The sequence below is a fragment of the Macrotis lagotis genome, chromosome 1 (genome assembly GCF_037893015.1).
Source record: "Macrotis lagotis isolate mMagLag1 chromosome 1, bilby.v1.9.chrom.fasta, whole genome shotgun sequence".
In the NCBI taxonomy this organism is placed as follows: Eukaryota; Metazoa; Chordata; class Mammalia; order Peramelemorphia; family Peramelidae; genus Macrotis; species Macrotis lagotis.
This window is the reverse complement of record NC_133658.1, coordinates 494,572,083-494,588,081: the sequence shown is the minus strand read 5'-3', so window position 1 is coordinate 494,588,081 and position 15,999 is coordinate 494,572,083. Positions and strand designations below refer to the sequence as shown.

General features: G+C 34.1%; 1 protein-coding gene across 3 annotated transcripts in view; it reads left to right on the top strand.

Moving 5' to 3' along the window:
• Nucleotides 1-15,734, top strand: part of B3GALT5 (beta-1,3-galactosyltransferase 5) — a 54,482-nt gene extending 38,748 nt beyond the window's left edge. The window contains exons 4-5 of one of the 3 annotated variants that reach the window (XR_012473974.1): nucleotides 11,599-11,635; nucleotides 15,004-15,734. Coding sequence is in view for 1 of the 3 variants with exons in the window: in XM_074213850.1 (XP_074069951.1) it covers nucleotides 1,629-2,591 (963 nt within the window). In the remaining 2 variants the exon portion in view is untranslated. Of the gene's footprint in view, nucleotides 1-1,628; nucleotides 6,021-11,598; nucleotides 11,868-15,003 lie in introns of those variants that run through there. The other 2 variants (XR_012473973.1, XM_074213850.1) reach the window with 2 other exon arrangements.
• Nucleotides 15,735-15,999: the final 265 nt, after the last annotated feature.

Sequence of the window (15,999 nt, the reverse complement as noted above, 5' to 3'; positions counted from 1 at the left end):
ACATTCAGTATTTTTTTCTTCTTCCTTTTCTATATCACAGTTTTCTATACTTTCCAACATCCTCTCATGAGAGAGAATTACACTCTTGACTCTTTAAAACGTTCAGTGGATAGGATCTAAAGTCAGAAATACTCGAATTAAAATCTGATCTTAGATATTAATTGGGTAACCCAGGAGAAAGCACTTAATTCTGCCTCAGTTTCCTCAGTTATAAAAATATAGATACTGCCCTCCTAGAGTTGTTGTGAGGATAAACTGAGATATTTGTAAACAATTTTGTAAAATTAAGGTAAACTGAGATATAAAATTCCTAGCCTGGTCAATCTATTATTGAAGCATGACTTTACCAACAAAGGGTGTATTAGCTTCCTCAGAAAAGCTAGGTGAGTAAAGCTAGCATCGTTTAATAGTTTTTCTAAGAAGCATTGAACAAAGAACAGCACTTCATAGATGGGAAACAAGTTATGATTGGTTACAAAGGCTAAAGAATTGGCAATATCATACATGTAAGAGATAGCATAATTGTCTGAAAATCAAAATGTGGGACTTGTAACAACTCACTCCTTGTAGTTAAGGAATGTTGATTGATTTATAGAGCCTATGTGCTGGGCTTGTTAGTAGAACAGAGATAACATTTCCTAGCTCCCATCTGCATCTTACAAGATAACAGTTCTCCCTTAATTGTGTATGGGTATTCAAGGCTCATTAGTAAGATTACAGGTCTTCCTTAAATGTTCTTTAGCAGTAAGATGTGTAAAGATAACATTTATTCCATTTAAGGTCATTATAGAGAAGCTTTGTTCAGAGAGGAAGGTTGAACTTCTTAATCTAAGATCTTAACTCAGAGACAAAAAAGGGACTTAAGGTAATTATACAAAATACTGAATAAAATCAACTACAAAGAGAATTACAATAAATAAAATTGATTAAGAAATAGAATCAAGGGGCAGCTAGGTGGCACAGTGGATAGAGTACCAGCCCTGGAGTCAGGAGTACCTGAATTCAAATCTGGCCTCAAACACTTAATAATTACCTAGCTGTGTGGCCTTGGGCAAGCCACTTAACCACATTGCCTTCTAGAAAAAAAACCTAAAAGAAAAAAGGAAATAGAATCAAGGGGGTGGCTAGGTGGTGCAGTGGATAGAGCACCCTTCCTGGAGTCAGAAGCACCTGAGTTCAAATCTGACCCCAGACACTTAATAATTACCTAAAGGTATGGCTTTGGGGGAAGCTACTTAACCCCAATGCCTTGCAAAACTAAAACAAAACAAAACAAAAACTAAACTAAAAAAAAAGAAATGGAATCAATTTGAATTTCATAGCACCAAATACAGTCAATACTAGCTACTATGATGATGATGATCATGATGATGATGATGATGATGATGATGATGCACTTTTTCTACTTTGAAAACAAGCTTCATACTTTCTGATAACCTCAAGCCTCATCCTTTTCTTCTTTTACCACTATTAAGTATTAGAGGCAGGATTCAAATTCAGGCTCATCATATCTCTGCATCCAATTTTTTTGTTTTTCCAGTATACCATAATGCATAACTGTCAACTATTTATTGTCCCAAAGAAAGCAGTTTTGGGGGGGACTAACAATTTGATTTTATTTCTTTCAGATGGTTTACCAGAAGATTAAGATGATACATGTTTTCTTTATTATTCTTGTGGTTTCTTGTTTATGTTTAATCATATTTAAGATGAGTTCAACAGAAATCTGCCTATTTTGCATAAGAAAAGAAGGCACAATAGTTTTCAAAAAACATAGTGGGAACTTTCTTCAGCTCCCAGATATAGACTGCAGAAAGAAGCCTCCATTTTTGGTTGTGATGGTAACGACATCTCACAATCAGATTAAAGCACGGATGGCTATCCGTGAAACCTGGGGAAGAGAAAGAAGTATAAAAGGTAAACGGATAATAACATACTTTCTCCTAGGAATCACAAATTCAAAGAATGATGATGTGGTGACACAAGAAAGCCAGAAATACAGAGATATTATCCAGAAAGACTTTATAGATGTATATTTCAATTTGACTCTTAAAACAATGATGGGAATAGAATGGATTCACCATTTTTGTCCTCAAACTGACTTTGTGATGAAGACGGATTCTGATATGTTTGTAAATGTTTACTATTTAACTGAGCTCCTTATAAGGAAAAATAGAACAACTAGGTTTTTTACTGGTTTTTTAAAGAAGAATGAATTTCCAATTAGAAAAATATTTAATAAATGGTATGTAAGTACATATGAATATCCATGGAAAAAATATCCACCTTTTTGTTCTGGAACGGGTTATGTTTTTTCTAGTGACATTGCAAGTGAGGTTTATAATGTTTCAGAAAAAGTCCCTTTTATTAAATTGGAGGATGTTTTCATGGGACTCTGCCTTGCAGAACTAAAAATTAATCTAGAAGAACTACACTCAGAACAGATATTTTTCCCAGATGGACTAAAGTTTTCTACCTGTCGCTTTAAGAAAATTGTGACCTGCCATTTTATCAAGCCAGCAGAACTGCTGATATATTGGAAAGCTTTGGAAAAGTCCTTAGATGAAAAATGTCCAATTGTTTTGAAATGATAGTAATAAAACATCAGGACAAACATTAGATACACTGCAGTGACATTTTGGAAAGAGAAGCACATTTTTGTTGGTATTTTTGAGAATCATAACCTATCTAAAAGTGGGAAGGAGAAGAGGATAGAACAATGTTCCTCAGTGTTCTGAACCACAAGATTAAAAATTTTTTAATATTTTGTTCATTACAATTTTAAGACCCTTAAATAACAGATATTGACCCCATAATCATTCTCCAACCCATCCTAGAATCTCTTGATGGTTATGCTATATCAGATTAACAAAGACATTGCCATTACAGAAATCCCCAACTCCCTGGCTTCATTAAGGCTTGGTAGACAAGCAAGGAAATATACTATTCTCAGCTTAGTATTTAGTGCTTCATTGAGATGAATAATAATATCTCAATTCTCCTCTAGACAGCATCCAGTTTGAAATTGAAGATGGCACTTCTTTAGGCCTAATAATCAAAGCCCTAAATAATAAAAACACTAAGTATGTAAAACCTTCCTTTGCTCTTGAGTTTGAGTTTGTCTCCGAGCTATTGTGCCATTGAAATTCAAATCTTTATACCATTGATTGTTCATTTAGTATAGAAGAATTCAAAGGCTCAGGTACCCATTCTTCTCTATATCCAGTTTCTTTTTTCTTTTGGTGAGCCAAGTTAGTGGTGAGCCTCCCTCTAATAAGAGGGCCAGAATCTTCATTGATACACTCATTTGCTTGCTAAAAAGTCTCCACTCCATCATCTGGGTGATGATGTTAATTTTAGTGAAAGTCTTGACTTGTGTTTGGGTCTTTTCATTCAGGTCTGTGACAGATTTTTTTTTTCTTTCCAGTAGGAAGGATGCTAAGCACAAAAGTAAATTAATGCATGCTTTACCAATGATTAGACAGAATTTAATAATTTAACAAGTATTGGCATATTCATTTGGGAGGCTAATATTATTACTCATCAGAATATAATCATGAAATTCTTATACTTATATTCTTATAATTCTTCAGTATGTCCCCTGCCATGAGCTACTGCTGCCCTGGAGACTGAAGCTTCTTTCGCAGAGTTTCTTAAGATGTTTGGATCTTTTGAAACTTACAAAGTTCCAGTTCTGGACATAGTTATCATGGGATAGAATAAGATGAAGAAATAAATAGGAAAAAAAAATTTTGTGCTCATGACTATAAGGAGGTTGGTTGGGAAATAGAACTCCTGGCTCTTAGAAGACAACTCTAGGTATTCTTTATACTTCTTAGCCAGAAAGAAAGAAGAAATCAAAGGTCCCAATAACTTGCTTTATTATATCCCAAGTCATCAGTTCTCCTGGCTCAATATACAATTTAGGAAATTATAATCATATAGTGCAAACTCTGCATGATCTAAAGGATTTCCAATTTAAGTTTCTGTGAAGTAGGTTGGAACCAGGTAAAGAACACCTGCTTTACATGATCCAAGGGATGGCTTCTTTTGGCCTGTTTAACCCCTATTATATTTAGATAGAATGAGACAAGCTTCAACATTTCTAAAACTTTCAAGCATGAGGTTAGGGTACAAATATTAGGATATAAGCATATTCATTGCAGGATACTTAATGTATGAATTAAGTTTTTGCTAAGTTACTATTTCTATGTGCTAACAATCATCTAAGAGTTTCAGAGAATTAACTTTTTTGGACTGATCTAGCCAGATAGATAAGAAACTCCTAAATTTTTCTCTGTCTTTTTTTTCTGAATGGAGGTCTGAATGTAAACTTTTCTCAGGGATCTGGTGAAATTAAGGTAACTTTTTACAAAGGCCTTCAAAGTTTTCTGAAGCATGTCTTATATAATGCAAATTAGTAGTTTTTAGCTATTATTATTATCTCACCAGACTTTAATGTGTGATTATTATAAAGTATCTCAGAAGTATAGAGTAATAAATAGGACTGTTCCCATGAATATGTCTGAAATGAAATGAAAGCCTTTTCCCTGAACTTGAGATCCTTTTATATTTGATGCAAAATAGTCATGGCAGTTTAGTTGGTTTCAACAGTTCCATTTTACAAAGCTAATATATTCTTATGAATATACTTTTAAAAACTTTCTTTCCTTGTTTTGAAGCTGCAGTATACATTTTATTCAATTAAGTAAATGTTTACTGTGTCTATTAGGTGGAAGACACTAAGTATACAAAGAGAGAGAAGATAAAGACCTAGCCTCTGCCTTTGAGGAGCTTACAATAAAACAGGAGATGGGGGATAAAGAAGTCATGAACACAAATAATTATAATACAAGGTAGAACACAACATGATAAAGGAGTTGTCAACATGGGTTCAAAGAGAAATTTTAGGAGGTAGAAATCAATTTTTACTGGGAAGTGCATTGGAAAGTCTTCATGAAAGAAAATGGCCTTGAAATAAGAAGTATTTCAAAAGATAAAGCTGAGGAAGGAGTCTAGGAAGGGTAACATCTTATGAGGGGCCTTGCATGAATATGTAAAGATGTTAAAGAAATAATTTAGCTTGGCTAGAACATATCATCAAATATATGAAACAGAGAAGAGTCCAGATTGGACAAAGTTGGAAGAATAATTTCTTACTATGTTACAGGTTTGAAGGCTATAATTCTATTTATTTCAACTAGTATTCATAATTGAACTAGTTCAATATTTCATTGTGAAATTTGTTCTGAATACACTATGAATCATCAATATGCATTCTCAGTGGAATGTATGAGTTTTCATGGATGTATGGTCCTGAGTGGACTTCTGGACCCCAGCCCAGGTTGGGGCTAATTCCTGCTTCACAACTAGTGTTTTTGGACTCTTTAGAGTACACAACCTTACCAGGCTAGGCTCAGAGAATAGGTTCCAAACAAACCATCTCCTACTTTCTGGTTAGACCTACCATAACCATGGCAATATCATCTCTTGGCTTTTCTACCAGGTGACATTTTTGACTTTTACTCATACTTTTACTCAAACTTTACTCATGCTTTTTTGACTTTACTCATGCACATGGCAGGACCTTAGAACAAAGTACCTCCCACTTGTACCTATGCTCCTAGGATACAGCAATACTACCGACCAGGAGACCCATCATTTAAGTTCTCTACCTAGAGGGATCTCCTTGAACATTCTGATCACATGCCTTCATTAGCAAGCATCTCCTTACTGATACTTCACTCAGACTCACTTCCCAATAGTTAACTCATTCCCATCCCTTCCTAGTCACCCCATCCCATGGATATTAGTCTCTAAGTACTTAAGAACAAACTCCCTTCCCTAACTCTTACTGTCTGCTTTCTCTTTTAAACCCTACTAATGTCTATATCTTTGGCCCTTTCCATAGTTTTCCCTGGAACTCCATAAATGACAAACTTCCTTTCCTATAAACCTTCTTCCTCTTTTACTCCCTCCACCTACTAGTGCCACTGAGACCTAATTCCTACAATGTAAAGACTGGCAAATTGCCTTCTGTTGGGGGTGGGGGGGAGGGAAGTAAGATTAAGGGGAAAAACTGTAAAACTCAAAATAAAATCTTAAAATAAAAAAAGACCTAATTCTTTCCAAATAATACAGTATTGGTTGCACTTTCTCTGTCCACTGCCTATGCCTTTTAAGGTTAATAGTATTTAGGGGCAGCTAGGTGGCACAGTGGATAGAATACTGGCTCTGGAGTCAGGAAAACCTGAGTTCGAATCTGGCCTCAGACACTTAATACTTATTTAGCTGTGTGACCTTGGGCAAATCACTTAACCCCATTTCCTTAAATAAATAAAAATTTAAAAAAGTTAATAATATTGATCATACTTTCCTCCCAGATCCTCTCTCTTCCCTTGAATTTCAAGACAATACTCCTGGTTTCCTCCCCCTAGTTTTCTGATTGTTCCTTTTGGGTTACTTTTGCTGGATCTTCATCCATGTCATGTATACTGTGAGTATATTCCAAACTTTGTCCTGGGACCCCATTTCTTTTCTATTATTATTCACGTGATTCTTTCATAGATTCAGTTATCATCTCTATGTATATTGTTCTTAGATCTACATAATAATTCCTAGTTTCTGTCTTTCAGTTCTACATCATTAGTCACTTACTGAATTTTTCAAATGAACGTTCCATTTCAACAAATGTTCAAAACATAATTCATTATCTGTCATCGTCCTAGTTCAGGCACTCAGAACTTCATTCATACTTATACTAGTGAAAGAGCCCCCTAATTTGTTTTACTGCCTCAAATCTTTCCCGACTTTATTGTCCACATGCCAAACCGAATCTCCTAAAGCATGATTTAATCTATGTCAACTTCTCTTTCCCTCTGCTTCCCCCCACTTCTATCCCATTTTGTAAAGTCCAGTGAATCCTTGGTACATCTGGGACCAAATATAAAGTCCTCTCATATCTAAAAATTCTTCACAAACTTTCCTAGTTTTCTAATCTTAGAACATATCACCTAATTTCATGCAGTCTAAGTTTATTGTTGTTTGTCCTTTATTCTCAAAGAAGACCATGACTTCAGGGCTTTACTTGCTATAACATGCAAGTAAATTGGATTTAAGTGAGGGAGGATTATGCAAAGTCACCAGCCTCACTTTCTCTTCCAGAGTCATCTGAATCTAGTGTATGGATTAAGATATCTGGAGATGACCCTGATGCAGTGGGAGATCTTGACCTTTTTAAGAAGTCTTTATCATGTCTCAATTAGATTGAAGCAATGTTCATTTAATTATTAAGGCTAGTAAAGAAAGAAATGAGGCAGAGGTGGGCCTTTTTTAGTCCAAAAGAAAAAAATCAATCTTGTAGGAGAAGACTCTCAGAGTTTCTGGTCAAACTAGAAGCAATTGCTGTTTGCATTCCCTTTTAGTCAATGAGGACCCAAATAATGACAAGTGGAACTTGGCCTGAGAGCTAATGCTGACCAATTGATATGATTTATGGTCTATAACTCCAAGATAGTTTACCAGGTTTCTCATGATCAAAAATTTACATTCCTTTCAGCAGAGAACCTTCAATTAAGGGTGTGATATCAGACATGAATGTATCCAGGGAAGTATGGTCTGGGGAGGCAGAGGAGTCAGAGCTTCCCCTGATATCATGAAAATTAAAAAAATAAAAGATAAAATAAATATCAATACTTGTTTACTGATATGTGTTGTATATATGTAATTTCTGGATGATTCCAGTCATTTCATTGTCAAAACAGCTGAGATTGAGTATTTTAGCCTCAAATATGGGATAAGAAGTGAGTTGAGGTAGTGTCAAGTTGTGCCTCACCTCATAATTTGCAATTCCTCACAAGCTGTGTTGAGCATGTACATTAAGTATGCTCCTTTCACTATTTCTCTGTATGTCACCCAGTTTTGTTTGTAGACACTTTTATTATATATACTCATTTTCAATAATCTAGGTGATGCATTTCACACAAGTGCATAAAATATTTAGTATTGTTGATCTTGATTTTAATGCTGGAAAAGCCACCAGGTGATGCTATCAGTACACCTGCCTCACTGAAGAGGGACAGGTTTGTACTAATTTTGTTAGGCTCATAAAATGCTAATCCTGACTCTGATAGTGTCTGTGTCTCCTCTGAGATGGATTTCACTGCATATCACTGGACATATCACTTAGTACATATCACCTAATTTCATGGACCCTAAGGTATAACCATGATGGTTTATGAGTTGTTCCCCATACAATATTACTGTTCTCATTTCCTTACACTCACAGTCCTCTCTGCCTAGAATAATCTTCCTACTTACATTCACCTCTTAGAATCATTGCCCTTCTTCTAGGCTCAGTTTGAGTACTGTCTTTTACAGGTCACCTTTCCTATTCATATAAATCAGGGACAGGGAATGATGCAACCTGTGAAATCATTTGGGTCTGGTGCTGCCATAGCAACCACAGACTGGACTCAGAATTCAATAAATCTAGGAGCTTTTCAAGTGTAAATTAATTAAATACTTGATCAAATATAGCAGGTGAATAATATAATAAATATCCAAAAGATTCTTGGCAGAAAAAAGGTTCCCCACCCCTGATCTAAATGCTAAAGCCTTTACCTCTAAACTTATCATTAATATTATTTTTTATTTATTTTATATATTTATATGTATTGTTTATACTTTTAAAGATACATGTTGTCTTCTCCATTAGAATGTAAGCTCCTTTAGGGCAGGGAATGTTTTCACTTTTTGTTTGTAATCCCAGTGTTAACACAATATTCTGTACTTAGTTCCTAATAAATGTTTATCGATATATTATTTCTTCTCCTGTTTATAAGTATTCAGAAATGGGATAGGAGGTCAGAATATGATTGTTCTGCATAACTATGGAGTAAAGTAGAATTAGCTAGTCTGCATAGAGTTTAAATTCATGGCTGTAACATCAGCAGTTACAAATGTGCATATGCATTAGCCATTTGAGCTAAGTAGCCACAAGGGCTACATTAGTAGCCCTTTACACTACAAAACACACATATTCTTTAAAAGATTACTGCAAACCAAATTACTTTTTTTCTTTTGATTTTTACATAATTGTTGGTGGTGAAAACATTTCATATTTGTAATGGAATTTTAGCTCTAGAAGAGATCTAGGAGAATTTAGGTTAATTCCTTTCATTATGATAGTTAAACTCAGCCAAGATCACACACTGATAGTGGCAGAGCTAGGATTAAGTTTTCTGAATCTTAATGAGTAAATAAATACTAACCCTTATTATCTATGGATAAGACATATTAAATATTTGCCTCTAATAGCAGAAATATTTAAAATAATATATTTAGGAGAAAAGTAATAATTTTCACATATTCAAAATAATTCACAACATATGCCTACTTTAGTTAATTCATACATATATTCAAATTAACACCATTCTCCAATAAATGAGTGCTCAAAATGCAAAAAGAAGAAATTTATTCTTCAAAGAAGAAACACAAACACTATCTGAAAAATTAAAAATTATGAATATTCAGGGAAATACAAATTAAAATAATCTTGGCATACTCTTTCATAGTCAAAGTAGTGAAGATTGGAAAAATCATGGTTGAATGGGAAGACAGACATGCTGTTGGAACTGTCAAAGGTTCTATCACTCTGAAAAAATTTGGAATTATGAAATTATGCAAGGAATGTTTTACCCCTTGACTCATTTTTACTGATCCTTCTTCTCTCTCTAGACCAGGGATTATAGACCTGAGGTGTACTTGAAAAATTAACATAAAGGTAACTATGAATGAGGATGAGGAAAAAATACTCTTTATTCTAGTATAGTTACTTTCCTTTGTAATCTTAGGTTTTTTTATTTTAGGAATTTAAAAAAATTATTCTGAGCAGTCAACAGATTTCACCACCAACTTGAAAAGTAGTTTACAATACAAGAAGAGCCCTTTGATTCCAAGACCTATAAATCCAACCCTAATACATAGAGGTGGCTATTGAACCCATGGAAGTTGATGAGATCATTTAGTGAGATAGTGGAGAGCAAGATTGATTTCCTTGCCTCAAGTCTTTCTGTTCCATTCAGCTGCCAAAATGCTTTTCTAAAGCGTTGGTCTGACCGTGTCATCCCCATCCTCCACTTACACAATAAAATCCAGTGGTTCTCTATTCTCATAGGATCAAACATAAAATCTTCTGTCATTTAAAACCTTTTACAACCTGGCCTCTTCCCACTAATTCGGTTTTCTTACATTTTACTGCTCTCCATGTGCTCTGTTCAGTGATATTTATTTATTCTGTTTATTCTTTGACTCATCTATTGATTCTATGCCTTTTCACTGGCTTTCTCCCATTCCTGGAATGTGTTTCCTCCTTATCTCCACTTTCTGAATTTCCTGAAGAATCAGCTCAAATCCCACTTTTTTTGCAGGAAGACTTTGCTATATCAGGACAGCTAGGTAGTACAGTAGATAGAGCACCAGGCCTGGATTCAGGAGGTCCTTAATTCAAATCCAGTCTCAGATTGATATTGTTTCACCAAAAAAAAATAAGACCTAACTGGGAAAAAAAAAAGCCCTAGCATGATTTTTTCAGGATGCTCATAATGTAAACCCTACCCCTAAAATAAACCCCAACTAAAATCATTAGCTTGATGAATGCATTTAGTACATATGTTGCATCACATGACAGATGTATTGAATTATAAAATAATATCCATAAATAATTCAGTATGAATAATATTATTGACATTAATTCTTAAAAGGATTGATAATATAAATTATGTTTAAACATTTTAAAATGCCCAAGCAGGTACCTTTGTACGAGAGGTAAACACCTATGTATGAAACAGAAATTTATTACTGAATGATCAATTGGAATACAGATACAATGCATGAATGTGTGTACTTCATAAGGACTGGATGGAAAGAAAGCCCCACCTCTAATCATCACTAAGGGCAAGAAAGATAAAATTGAATGTGTTTCAGGCATTCATATTCTTGAAGCTGAAAAAGCATGGTGCACCCAAGCAGTTATAATGAAGTGGGTCGATTTAATGCTGCCACTTATTTTGTGAGGTGGCCAAAGAAATCTGCTAGTCTGGTATTAGCCAGCACTCACTGTGCTAAAGACATGAAGAACTGCATTGCAGAGAGAATAGATCAAATAATGATTTCCACAGGAATGATTGTCTGCCTCTAGACATCCCCTGAAAATAAGTCCTCCTTTTGGAGCAAAAATTAATATAAGACCCATCTTATTTTCTGGGAAATACATTACTAGTTGTATGACCTTGGGCAAGTCACTTAATCCCATTGCTTTGACAGGAAAAAAAAAAGACTTTGCCAGTTCATAACTCCTTGCCCCTGTTCCCTTTACTGCTAGTGTCTTACCTTGGGGATTACCTTTAATTTATTCTTTGTTTATATCTTGTTAATATGTAATTGCAGTTATTTTCATGTTATCTTCCTCATTAGGATGTGTTTCTTTCAGACCATAGACCATATCTTTGCCTTTCTTTGCATCCCCAGCACAAAGTACATAGTAAGCACATCATAAACATCTGTTGACTTGACTTTATTTTCTTATATTTGATTCAGATGGAAACCTTAGTTCCTCATCACTCTTCTCTTTTAGGTAAGAAACCAAACTCCCCTGAATGTTAATTTCCTAGGATTCTTTCACTGCATGACTGGAGTTCAAACAGATATCCCTTTCTATATAGAACACACCACAATTTATCTTATGTCCTTGTACCATAAGCCTCTTGGAGACCCACACAAATGTTATAGATATAATATGTATATATATATGATTGTAACCTCTGCTAATATTTTATTTTAAAATGTTGAATCAGTATTCATTAGGGATATTGATTATATTTTCTTTTTCTGCTTTGATGCTTCCTGGGTTGGATAGTAAGTCTATATATCACAGAAGGAATATTCCATGTGTATTTATATTGTAAATATTCATCCATTTCATTTAAATTGTTACTTTGTTCAGCAAAATAGTTTCTAATAATATTATTCATTTCATTTGTATTTGTTATGAATTCTTTTTGATTTCTGATACTAGTAACTTGGTGGTCCTCTTTCATCTTTTGATTTATTTTCAAAAAATTAGCCCCTAGTTTTATTTGTTAATTCTATTGTGATTATTTTTTTAGTTCTTTGCTTTTTTAACCTTTTTTAAACTTTTCTTTGACCTATTCTGTTTTGGTGTTAAAATTTTTTTCTGAGTTTTCTACTTTTTTTAGTTGCATACCCATTTCCTTGATCTGTTCTTTCTCTTCTGATGATACAAATATTTAGAAATATAAATTCCTAAGGACTAATTCAGCCACATCCCTAAAATTTTGGTATATTTTTATTATCATTAATGTAGTTATCATTTCTATGATTTCTTCTTTGATCCACTAATTTTTTAGAATTAGCAAATTTAGTCTCCAGTTGATTTGGCAGGACAATGGTTTCTGGATGCTAGAAGCTCTTTTCTTCCTTTTGTGGAGTGCTCCATTTTTATCTTGGTTAACAGTCAGGTAGACACTACTCTCAACTCATTCATATGAAAGAAATGATTATTTCTCTCTTAAATTAATTACCATATACTATTGGAGAGATCCAGGATTTTTTTTTCCCTTTCTGTTTCCTCATTCAGAATCTAGCACCTTGTAGGTTATTCAGCCAGCAACTAAAGGACACTGCTGATACTAAAATTGAATTAACTTTCTCCTCCATCCTCCTATGCATATCCTTTTGGGAAATATGCTTGCAAGCCATTGATTCAATTGTAGAAAAAATTTTCCATTTTATTGAGACCTCTTTTTGCCTAGTCAGAGCTAAAATTTGGTGAGGTGGTTTTCACACCTTCCTCCCCCCCACCAACTTGTCTAGTTGATTCCCTATTTTTTTAATAGATGGTCTGGAAATGCCATTTTCTTTATTTCTATCTTTTTTGCATTATTTCCCTTGAGATTTTTGTTCAACATTTGTTTCACCATATGAATTTTATTATGTTTGGTCAAAGTCTCTAAAACATCTATTGCTAATTTGACTAATACATTTGACTAATACTAATTAGAGCTAGTACGGCTGTCAATTTTATTATATTGGAATAACTCAGGGAAGCTAGATGGCACAGTAGGTAGAGTGCTGGTCCTGAAGTCAGGAAGATCTGAGTTCAAAAGTGGTCTCAGATACTTATTAATTATGTGACCTTGGGTAAGTCACTTAACCTTGATTGCCTCACATCCAGGGTTGCTTCTAGTTGTCCTGATTCATTCTGGTCCCTGGAGGAGAAAGTGAGACTGGTACTTAGTCCCCCTTCACTCAAATCTAACTCAAGTGCATGTCATGACATCATCTCCCTGATGCCATGGTCTTCTTTGAAAATGAAGGACAAATATCATCAGCATAACTCAACTATGAATACTGAATATCGGAAAGACCTGAGTTTAAGTCCAATGACAGACATTTACTAGCTGTGAGATCTTAGGCAAGTCATTTTAACTCTGTTTGTCTTAGTTTCCTTATCTTTAAAATGGGGATAAGAATAGCACATACCTTATAGGGTTGTTGTGAGAATCAAATGAGATAATAATTAAAAAAGCACTTAGCATAGAACTTGCTGCATAGCAGTGAGATGTAAAATGTTAATCCTTGTCTTCCTCATTATTAATGAAGTTGTTGCTTTTTTTAAGAGCTCCTTTGGAATTTAATGTATATAGATAGTAAATTGTGCTTTGGTAGACTGATTCCAAGATAATTGGTGCATTTTGTAGTTATTTTGGATGAGATTTCCCTTTTTATCATTTCTTCCAGGATTTTAGCATTGTTTAGAAATACCGTTGATTTTTGAGTTTATTTTCTAAAAATGGAAATTTACTGAAGATATAGATCATCAATTAATTTCCCAGCTGTTCTGCTAGGTTTTCCTAAGTTAATTATCATAATAATTTTACCTTTTTTTTCTAATTCTCTTTTTTGTTGTCTTATTGCTCTTGGTAAGATTTATGGAACTATGTCAAATAATAGTAGAAATAGAAAGTATTCTGGCTTTATTTACTTATGAATTTATTCAATTGTTTTGTATTGGATATAATGCTGGCAACAATCCTGCAAAGTTGGTGGTATTATTATCTCCATTTTGTAGCTGAGAAACTAAGAAAAACAGTTGCTAAGAAGTTTGCTCATGGTCATGCAGTAAAGGTCTGAGGCTAGATTTGAACTCAGATCTTCCTAATTCCAGGTCCAGACTTCTATCAATTCTAGCTCTATTAGAAAGTTGCCTTATATTTCAGCTTGCAGGCATCTCTACCATTACATAATGGTACATAATAACTACTGTTATAAATGACTATTATAGCTTTTGAAATTTGGAAGACTTGAAATCCCATATTCTGGAAGCAGACACAGGAAAATGTATAGAAGGAATCCTGAACAGTGAAAATCATGTCCTCACTTTTGTAGAATTTTGAGTAAAGTAATTCCTTAGACCATCCCCTTGAGTCTCAATTGGGAATCAATTGGGAACTCAATTGGGAACCAATCATAAAGTTTCTGTTGGTTCTTTTGGTAATGAATAAGTGTTATGTGCACCTCTATAGAAGTTGTATGATGGATGCTTCTAGACAAAGCCTATATTATTAAAGTAACTGGGGGACACATTATATTTATTTAAGTTTTCTTTTAGGTTTTTTTTTTTTTTTTTTGGTAAGGCAATGGGGTTAAGTGGCTTGCCCAAGGCCAAATAGCTAGGTAATTATTAAGTGTCTGAGACCAGATTTGAATTCAGGTACTCCTGACTCCAGGGCCTGCTCTATCTACTGCACAACCTAGCCACCCTGACTCATTATACTTATCAGAGAATCTCTTTACCCCGCTTATCATCGTTTAGAACTAATAGAGCAACATAATCTTTGAAAAATAAATAATAAATAATTCCCTCTGTTATCTCTACTTTGACTCTTCTTTGACCCTACCCATGTCATTTTATGTTCTTAGAAAGCAGTGAAAATTATTCTGAAATATGTCCATTGGTTGGGGAATGATTGAAGAATCTGTGGTATATCAATATAATGAAGCCATCCAGAATGAAAAATATGAAGAATTCAGAGAAAGATGTATGAAGTATGTAATGTGATACAGGAGGAGAACAAAGCCAAACTATTATTACTAAGGACTTCAAAAATCTAAATAAAGACAATTCTAAAAATCAATAAAACTAATATTAAGTACACAAGACTGTTAAAATTCTGTTATCAGACTTAAAAGACACAATCTTCTTTTCTGTTAACCATCGGAAATCTATAAAAATAGGGGCGGCTAGGTGGGGCAGTGAATAAAACACCGGCCTTGGAGTCAGGAGTACCTGGGTTCAAATTCAGCCTCAGACACTTAATAATTACCTAGCCGTGTGGCCTTGGGCAAGCCACTTAATCCCATTGCCTTGAAAAATCTAAAAAAAAAAGGAAATCTATAAAAATAGAAAGTAGCATTAGTTTTAAATAATTAGGAGTGTTGCTTGTATGGTATATTTAAACATTTAATTTAGAAGGCATAGAAGACTTGAGCCACAGCAATTTGAGGGGACTTCTGCATAGTAGGGATGGATATTTTAATAAATATGATTTGTGATCTGGCCTGTCCCTTCTCTAAGGGAGACTTCATTTTCTGATTTTGTTGGGAATAGGAGGAGGAACACAGGTGGGTCCTTGTTCCTACATTATCTTAACTCTAAGAGAGCAATGACATAGGATTATAACTATTGTATATATATATATATATATATATATATATATATATATATATATATATATATATATATATGTATATATATATATATGTGATACTTGCAGTCTAGGAGTTCAAATGATTTTATAAATTTTTTTATTTTTATTTTTTATTTTCTATTATTACAATAATCTTGTTATGAGAATAAACATACCCCCCCACACAGAAGATGAGAAACCTCAAGAATAGTGAGAGAGAGAGAAAAAA